This window comes from Martes martes, assembly GCF_963455335.1.
Source record: "Martes martes genome assembly, chromosome: 2".
NCBI lineage: Eukaryota > Metazoa > Chordata > Mammalia > Carnivora > Mustelidae > Martes > Martes martes.
The window spans coordinates 14,712,960-14,722,930 of NC_137889.1; the positions used below are offsets into that span (position 1 = coordinate 14,712,960).

A 9,971-nucleotide genomic window follows, 5' to 3' on the forward strand; every position below is an offset into this window, starting at 1 on the left:
CTTCCCCAAATAGACGGGTCTCCAAGCTTCCCCGTCTCTGGTCTCTGCTCACAGGAGCCCCGGGCTCTGAGTACCTCCGGGTCCTTGAATCAATTCCTGTTCCCTTCCTCTTACTTCCTCCTACCCTCTCAGTGCCGAGTGGGCCTCAGCGAGGGCTGCCTTCAAGCTGCTCCTCAAATTCAACCCCTCACTTACAGGCCATCATGAAGAACAGAGGCTTGAACGTCTGAAGTGGAAGAGGAAGAAAGGAGGAGCCTACTGGGCTATTTTCAGAGCAGCTTTCAAAGCCTTCCATCAACTGCACGTCTTTTTTTTTTTTTTTCCAAATTCATCTCTCCAGCCCTTCAGCCCACACTCAAGTGGTGAATGGGTTTAGCGCCCTTTCACCTGCCTTGCTCTGCTTCTCTGACTTGCTTGTGCTGTGGCTCTCACATCTGGCCGACTTCACAGATCTGATCTGATCTTTTCTTTCTTTCTTTCTTTTTTTCTTAAGATCTGGCCCCAAACACATCCCCTGCTAAAAATCTTTCCACTCATCTTTCAATGTTTAGTTCTAGATGGAACTAAATGGAAACGTTCAAGCCCAGAGTAACTCCCAATAATACTTTTCTGCCCTGCATTGCAGACACTTACATGCCATTCCTTCTCACGAAGACCCACAAGCTTCTTATAAAATGCAGCTAGTGCCCGTTCAGTGTGCATGATACGCTGCATTATTGTTTAAGACAGTCCCTGTCCCCACTATGAGAGGATTACACATCCCTGACCTACTGGCATCAAGCTTGGCCATATAATTTGCTTTGCCCAATGGAACGAGTGGATATGATCTGTACCACCTGGAGCAAAGGTTCTAAGCATTACCACATCATTCTGCCAGGTTCCCTTTGTCCCTTAGCCACGTGAACAGCTCATCTCATTCAGAAGTTCCTTTTTCAGCCTAGATCTCAAAAGGAAGAGGAAATGGGGCAGAGTTAATCCTTAAAGTCCATACATGAGTGAGAGATAAACCACGGTTGTAAGCCTCTGGTACAGCTTGTTACTACAACATAATTTCGCCTAATCTTAGTGATAAAATGTGTAATAGGTACAGTTTTTATAACGGTGGCTTTACACGAAGGGTCCCACAAGCCTGGTGGGTAAGTTTTCCTTTCTTCATTCTAATGTCAGATGATATTCAAACTTGCAAGAACGTGTTCAAATTCTGGAAGTTAAGAGTGGACAGAATAGATGAAATCAGGTCTTCTGCAGCAAATCCACAGCTCTTTCCACTCTACCATGTGTAAGGAGTTGACTGTGTTCCCCAAAAACGTGTCGAGGTCCTATCCCGTAGTACCCATGAGTGTGACCTTGTTTGGAAACAAGGTGTTTGCAGATATAGTCAAGTCAAATGAATTCTTTAGGATGGACCCTAATCCAGTGTAGCTGGTGTCCTTGTAAGAAGAGAAGAGACACAGAGATACACAGGGAGAACACCAGGAGACAACAGAGGCAGGGGCTAGAGTGAGACATCAGTGCATCGACAGGCCAGGGAAGACCAAGGACTGCTGGCAACACCAGAAGCTAAGAGAAAAGCATGGAAGAGATTCTCCCCTACAGTCTTCCGGAGAGCATGGGTCTGCTAACACCTTGATTTCTGATCACCAGCCTCCAAAACTGTGAAGGAATAAATTCCTGGTGTTTCAAGCCACCCAGCAAGTTGTAATTTGCTACGGCAGCCCTAGGAAATCAATGCACCATGACTAACTCAATTCTGAGGTGGAAACCCCCAGAAACTCTCAGAATATGGGGGACAGAAGAGGTCTGTCTAAAAACACCTCACTCTTCCGTCGGCAGACTTGCGTCACCTTCCTGACTGTGTTTGTTTCCAAGAGCTGGCATAGCGTACCATACCAGACGGCTTACACAACAAGAATTTCTGCTTCACCATTCCGGAGGCTAGACATCTGGTAGCAAGATGTCATCACGACTGGCCTCTCCTAAAGCCCCTCTCCTTGGCCTGCAGATGGCCACCTTCTTCCTGTGTCTTCACATGGCCTTCCCTCTGTGCTCACCTGTGTCCCAATCCCTTCTTTCAAGGACATTAGTCATATTGGGTTAGGCCCCACCAGATATAAATCTGCAGGGTCAGGGGATGCGATTCAGCTCCCAGTGTGATCTCGTGTTTCCAAATGTCTACCGAGCCTGTCGTGATGCCTGGGTTCCCACCTCGGCCACTTAAACAATCTGGGATGGAGGCTCAGAACATAAGCCCTTCAGGTTGCCAGATCCGACCCAGGGTCCGACAGCCAGGACCACACGAAACTTGCCCTTCACTGTCCTCTCACGCATGTTCAGGTGGTTCTGAGCCATTGGCCTTGCTCGAGTTTTAACGGTGCCTCTGCTTTCTCGGCTTCAGCAATCTTGATGAGAATCAGATTCTCTCTTGGGCTATGATGATGACTAGTTTCCTAGTTAAATCTCCTCCCAACGCCCCACGCCTTTCATCTCCTACTTTGGCATAGCCCCCTCCTCATGGGTGACTTTCCTTTCAACCCTCTTGCTGCCTCCAACCTTATAGTCAAAATTTAAAACAAAATTGATGACATGTTTTGAGATAAATGAGACTATTAGACATAACTAGTAATCACGTCTCCTAAATGGCTGTTAATTGCTTCCATAGAGCAGAGCCTAATTTCAGGTTTTTTCCTTCTTCTTAGTTTGGGAGTTACCTAGAACCAAAATAATAATTGACAAGTTCCCTGAAACACTGAATGTTTTAATCATTATTATAATACGGCTTCGCGATAACAAATTTTATTAAAAGACGGCAGAATAAATAATCCGCGGTGCGGAGATGAAGAATAAGTAGAGAGAGAGAGAGAGAGAGAGGATGATGGAGTCACGTGGGCTCCTCAGGTAGTGAGTGGGGATGGCAGACCACTGCAGTGACTTCAGGAAAGAAATCTGAAAAAAGAAGGGGCGTCAACCTTGAGTCTTTCTGGGGAAAAGCATTCCAGAGGTGGCCACGTGCCTGGAACAGGTGAGGAAGCCAGGGGAAGAGGGTCAGGCATGAGGCGGGAAAGGAATGGGATGGTCGCGTGGGGCCAGCTCTCAAAGAACTTTAGATTCTACTTGGAGTGAAAGCAGGATCTACTGGAGGGTCTGAATGGAGGAGCGACGTGATCAGATTCATGCCGTAAAAGGACTACTCTGGTTGTCCGTGGAGACGCACAGAAGGTAGGGCAGCGGGGTGGAGGGAGCAGGGGCTGTTGGGCAGTTCTGGCAACAGAGGGTGCGGACTCTAGGGCTGGAGGTAAGAGGAGTACAGACTTGGCCATGCACCTGGAAAGGACAGCCCTCTCAGGCTGTGAGGGAGAGTGAGGTAAGGAAGGGACCAAGGAGCGAGCAGTCAGTACAACCAGAGGAAACTGAGAGGGCTACCGGGAAGGAGGAGCAGGGCCCAGCCCAGCACTGCTGCTGGGCCGGAAATAGAAGCCTGAGGATTGACATTTGACCATATGAGGTCTTTGGTGAAAACAAAAAGTGGAACTGGGTTTTGTGCAAGAGAGAAAGAGAGGAGAAGGAGAGGGCACACCGGATATCATGTATTCAAGGAGGCGTCTAAATCGAGGGAAGCTAACGTGCTGGGATGAATGTCCCTGAGCAGATGCTGAGCTTGGGGGAAGGGGGGTGCCCTGGAGGCCACGTCCACACTGCCAGTGGGCAGGGGGTCTGTGGGCAGCCCATCAGGTAAAACCCGAGTTCTCCAGAAGACTGAGGAGGCAGGCTTTTTTCAAAACGTGATTTCTCAAGTACTCTCTGCAGTGATTTCTGTTGGTTCAAGTGACAGCCGGTTTTCATTTAAATCAGCTATTTTCGCAAAAGCGGGGAAAAGTGTACCTTACCCTGCAATATCTTACTCCATAATGTTGCATCCTTGATAACTGGGAAGAATTTGTGTCCATGCAATTTCTAGGAGTGCAACAGGAAAGATGTTGGCACAAATATTAATTCTAATGGTTAACATCCTTGGTTTTCCTTGGATTCCAGTAGATCAATGAAGCACCTTTTATTCAGGCTCTAATTGTCTCCTCGACTGGTCCTGAGGAGACTTCTGTCCTCAGGTCCCAGGTCTGATGCATGACCTCCTCGGCACTCCAGGACTGGGGTCAGAGCCCTGCTAATTGCTGGTGAGAACCTGGCCTCTGACACCTGCCCTCTAGTGTCAGTCCTGTTACTGACATTGCTTGATGTCTGGAGTGAGGCACCCAACCTCCCTGAATTTTATTTACAAGTTTTTAAATGTTGAACTGATAACAGCATATTGCAGAACAAGCTAATTTCAGCATATGTTTGTCTCCTTGTAGATTATCTTCAGTAAAGGTGAAATTCTAGACCAGCTTCCCTGTTACTCAGGACATTTCTAGACCACTTTCCCCAAATGCTTAATTAGAAGCATTCAAGAATTACAAACGTTGCCATCGGCCTTGATAAAATGATACTAAGTTATACTTCCTGAAAAATATCCGCCATTTTCTCTTGCCGATGATCTGGATTGAACAAATCGTTGCTTTTCTTCCATGGATTTTTATGTTAAACTTTACCTAACTGTGAATTAACCTCAGAGAGAGAATAACTTTACCAAAAGATCTACAGTAAAAGAGATCAAAACAGAAAGCAGGGGTACCTGGGTGGCTCCGTTGGTTAAGCGTCTGCCTTTGGCTCCGGTCATGATCCCAGGACCCAGGGATTGAATCCCATGTCGGGTTCTCTGCTCAGTCGGGAGTCTGCTTCTTTCTCTGTCCCCCCGTATACCTTCCCCCCACTCTCTCTCTCTCACATCAGTAAATAAAATATTTTTTTTTAATTAAAAACAAACCAGAAAGCAGAGCAGTGGTTGTGTTTACACCATGGCTGTGTTTTAACTGAAATGAGTGATCCACATAGCTCTTCAGAAAGAGACCTGATGCGTAGAGTAAGATCTATAACCGTGCGTGCCGTGCGTGGGGCGCTTTCCTCCAGCTCACAGCCCACCTCCTTCAAAGTGCTTCACATACCACCACAACTGGAAGAACACTCTCCTCCCTCCTGGTCTCCTGCAGCATATTAGGAAAAGACCCTCAGGCCTTCTCTGTATTTGTTTGCTGGAGCTGCGTAACAAAATACCACAGACTGGGCAGCCAAACAGCAGTGCTGGAGGCTGGAAATCCAAGGTCAAGGTGCCAGCAGATTTCATTTCTGGTGAGGCCTTTCTCTTTGGCTTGCAGATGGCGCCTGCTCACTGTGTCCTCACAGGACCTTTTCTCTGAGTACACTTATTCTTGGTGTCTCTTCTTCTTCTGAAAGAATATCAGTCAGATTGGATTGGGCCCTCTCTAACAGCCTTGCTACACCTTACTCACTCTCTGAAGACTGTATCTTTACAGTCATTACTGTATATATTACATTCTGAGCTACTAGGGGTTGGGACTTCAATACATAAATTTTGGAGGGAAACAATTCCGCCCTTTTCATTCATCTTAGAATATTAGTAGGTACCCAGTGTGTCTGTCCTCTTCAACTTGATGTTGGGCTCCCTGGATGAAAGGCCCTGTTTTAAGATTCTCTGTATCCCCAGCAATCAATTGTTTGATGGATCTTCTTGATCACTATTGGAATTTTGTTCACATTGGTCCTGCTGCCAATATGTATTTTGAAGGAGAAAAAAAATCAGCCACGGTGGGTTCATGTCAGTGACTAGGCTAGATGATTTCCCAGGTTCCTTATGCATCCCGTTACTGTTCATTCCCTGTCACCATCCATGTGGCTTCCCAAAAAATTCTCCTCTCTAGGGTATCAGACGTTTGCTTCATTTCTCATATTTAGGCCTCCCAAGAGTTGCCAGTCCTAATTTTTTTTTAAATTCCCTATATACTGCTTATTTTCATGTCTGCATCTGGCAGTGCCTGAGGTCCTAGCCTGACTTAGGATCTGGAAGCTGAGGGAACAGGCTCAGGGCAGTGCACGGGGCTGCCCGAAGTTGTCCGGCACCATCCTGACCCCGAGAAGACTCCAACCAAGTTTTTCCAGCTCCAAGGCCAATAGCCTAATATTCCTCATTATGCAAAGTAGGAACACCAAAGGCTTTATGTCTTGTGGGCAGTAATTCATGTAATGAAGTGAGATCATCATCTCTCTTAGGAATTCTGATGAACCTCATAACAGTGTAACTTTTAGTACCAAAAGAATCCAGCATGCTCCTTTTGTCGATTCATAAAATGCTCAAACGCTCAAACCATATGTTTAAGTACAATTCCCAATGGATATATTCTTCCTTAAATAAAAACAGGAATTTTTCAACATCAGGTGGAAAACTCAGCAAGGCCATTGGGAGGAATAGTCTCAATGGAGCCCCGAGTCAGTTCCAGGGCAGTGGAGACGAAACCAGCTTTGTGGCCCAGCGCTCCTGGCCCCCAAGTTTGCTCTAGGCCATATGCTCACTCGGTAGGTATGAGACAAACCCAAAGACACATGTGCGTGAACGTGAGCCTTGTTAGACACGTTCTGTGTACAATACTGGTTCCATGGGGTGCCTGGGTGGCACAGTCTCTTAGGCATCCAACTCTTGGTTTCAGCCCAGGTAGTGATCTCAGGGTCATGACATCGAGTCCCATGTGGGGCTCTGCGCTCAGCATGGAGTTTGCTTGAGACTCTCTGTCCTTCTCCCTCTGCACCTCCCACTCGTGCTCTTTCCCTCTCTCAAATAAATAGATAAATCTTTTTAAAAAATATTGCTTCTATAAAAGTGGGAAAGTCGATGTAAGTAAGGCTTTCAAATGCTACTTCTTACCACCTTAAAATATTCGGGCAGAACATGTCTGGAGCTCCGGCTAGCCTCGGTTTGACAGTAAAGGTGAGCTCTTTGCCAGACACTCATGGGCTCTGCCTGTCCCATCACAGAAAGGGCTCTCTGTCACGAGTAGACAAGTGAAAAAACCCCTAGTCTGAGAAGAAGGTATGTCCCCGTGTGACTGGCGTTTTGTGCCAATCATTCCTTGTGCCAATATCAGGAATGTGGGTCTGACAAACAAAAGTCCAGGCCACCGGCTTGGTTTCGCTGTGTGGGCTGTCACAGTCCCCTTTTCCTCACTGGAGCCTGGCTCTCTAAAATGGATTTTGTTCATTCTCCACTGGGCTGGAGAAAACTGCACGTGGCACTTTATGAATTGGGGCTCCCAGCAGGACTCTGCGAGACAACCGGAGTGGGGGTGGTCTGCGTGTGTGAAACTCCCGGGACAGAACTGGAGTCAGGCTGTGACACACAATGCCATCTATGTGTGACCCAGCAGCCTGCAAACCAGCTCCCTGCAAGGGCAGAAGCATGCCAAGTGGGGACGAGAGGACTTTTGTTCATCCTCTTTATCTTACTGAGGCTGGTTGTTTGTCTGTTGGGGGAAATTAAAAAACAAGCAAATAACATTCCTTGCCTGGGTGCCGTCTGGATTTTTTTACTCCCCATGCTTTCATTCCTAATTCTCCAAAGTATCTTCCCCCCTTAATTTTATGGCATTTTTATGTACAGATGCATCCACTACCTATGCATGAAGTCAGAAGTATCAATTTGTCTTTCTAGACTCCTTCGGGTTTGCCTCAGTGTGGAGATCCATAATGAGATCCAAGAGTTCTCCTCCTCTCCCCGTTAACATAATTTATAGAGTTTTCCTTATGCTCGGAGCACGTAGCTAAGTCCTGCTTAAGCAGCACTAACAGCGCATTCTTAACAGCCTCCCTGGACAGTTTGCTAAATTCTTTCTGAAAGCCTCTTGCTGGCCCTAACAAAGGTTAACTAAAAAACAAACCAGAGGCTGGGAATCCCACTGTGAGAGCAGAAAATATGGTTCTATCGCACAGATAGAGGACTGAGTTTGTGTAATCACATTTGGCGTTCTGGCAATCCCTGATGAAGATCATTTTTAGGCAAAAATCAGCTTCCCAAACCCAAGCGTGCTCTGGGGTTGGCTAGGGTCTTGTTTTGTTTTGTTTTGTTTTGTTTTGTTTTGTTTTAACAGATACTAAAAATTAAAGATGGGAATCCAAACCACAAAACAATTTTTTTTTTCTTCTCCATGTCATTTTACTTGGCCCAAGAAAGCAAAAGAGGGACAAGTGGCATCGCTCAGTAATTCTTCAGGGAATGACCTACACATTTTCTCCACACAATCCAGGAATCCCGTGTGTAATTTTCATCAACCAGCACATTGATAAACAAGCCAAAACACCTCCAGGATGACAGATGACTGCAGAGCAAAGGGACAGAAGGAATTTGGTACCAACGCACGAAGACCTGTTGACTTTTTAGCTTGAACTTAGAAAGTACAGAGTTAACTAGAATTTTTATTTGTGAAACAAATAACTACTTCTAAAATCGCCTATTTATGTCGCATGTTCTCTACACCAAAACAGGTCCTTGGGATAACTTTTGGAGAACAATACAACTGTGAAAAAAAAAAAAAAAAGTCTCAGCCAAGAACTTTGGCATCCCCCAAGGGCTAGGGAAACCTGAACATTTAAATCACACTTCGATGCCAGGAGCTAACTGTTTGTTCCCTGTTGGACTCTTGCCACCACCCTCACCCCACCCAGAAGAGGACACAGTACTCACCAGTCATTAGGGTGTAGTAATTGGGGTAAGACAGACTGGGAAAGTCGGGGGTCAAGTAATCCACTTTTACTCCCCGGCTCACAATCTCTTTGAAACCAGGCAAGGACTCCAGGGCCTCATCACTGATGTAGTCAGAGCGAAAACCATCCAGCAGAAACACCAGGAGCTTCCGGCCGGCCGCGGCTGGCTGCGCCAGGCTGAGCACAAGGACCAGCAGGAGGGCCCTGAGCCTCACGGCCATGCTGCCAGGAGCCCGCCCGCCTGCCCGCCCGGCTGGCACAGCCATCCCCTTGCAAAGACTGAGGATGGAGAATCTGTAGCTATTCTCTCTTCTAGGGGCTGGACCTTGACTGCTGGCCTTCCTGAGCCAAGTTCACTTTCAGAATTTAAAGGTACAGCACCCCCTTTTAAAAACATCTATGTTCACCCTTTATTGGAAAGTCTGGAGACCAACTCCTTCAGAGAAGCCAGGTCCCCAAACAACCCAGAATCGACACCAGGGGAGACAGGGCGACCTTATTATTTTGGGTGAGCATTCCAGAAATACAGGCACCCACAGAGAGGTAGAAATTTAGAAGATGACGGAAGTCCACGCTAACTTTGCGGTTGGGCTAACCAAGGGGTGGAGTCAAGAGAAAGGACAATCGTTTAATTTGCTGCCATCCTGCGCCTCTGCCCAATTTGAACTCTCTGACTTTTTCGCTTACAGTTTAGTAACACGAACCTCTTCATTCAGAATATAAACAAGAGATGATAAAAATAGGTGGGCACCATTTGTGAACTTTCCACTGGTGTCTCTGTCACCATCGCATTTTAAAAACATATTGTCTAGGTCTCAGCCACTTATTTTTTTTTCTATGCATCTGTATACAGTGTTTACTGTCCTATTTTTCAAGTTGCAGGAGGTGGTTCTCACCGTTTGGGGAAGGGGGGGGCCTGGGCTCACTTGGGGAAAGGTTTCCGAATTTTAAGGATGAGTATACATGGGGTATCCACTTTCCTCTGCCGCTATCGGGGGGGCACAACCCAAAATGCGGCTCCCTAAGCATCCACAGGTCCTCAGACGCTCTCAGTGCTCCACTGACAGTGATTGTGACATGTCTGGGGAGGGCACTGCTGACATGGCTTATCTTGTTTTACATGATCTTACTGTTTTATGATCACATTTAGACAATTTCTCTAAAGTTTTGGGTCAATAAGTTATTGCAAATAAGCCCCTTTAGTATACATACCAACACACAAGAAAAGAAAGAAACATATGGAATAGAATTCAAAACAAATCCCAGCATTGCCTACAGTAAGATTCCCCCTAATCTTTTACCTTCTGGCCTGGAAAAGGTTGGAAATAAAA

The 9,971-nt window shown here is 46.4% G+C and overlaps 1 protein-coding gene across 2 annotated transcripts in view; it reads right to left on the reverse strand.

The window, feature by feature from the left end:
- Positions 1–8,933, reverse strand: part of ENPP6 (ectonucleotide pyrophosphatase/phosphodiesterase 6) — a 107,300-nt gene extending 98,367 nt beyond the window's left edge. The window contains exon 1 of one of the 2 annotated variants that reach the window (XM_080796000.1): positions 8,621–8,933. In XM_080796000.1, the coding sequence (XP_080652126.1) occupies positions 8,621–8,906 (286 nt within the window). In that variant the 5' untranslated portion in view covers positions 8,907–8,933. The remainder of the gene's footprint in view (positions 1–8,620) is intronic. The other variant, XM_080796001.1, reaches the window with a different exon arrangement.
- Positions 8,934–9,971: the final 1,038 nt, after the last annotated feature.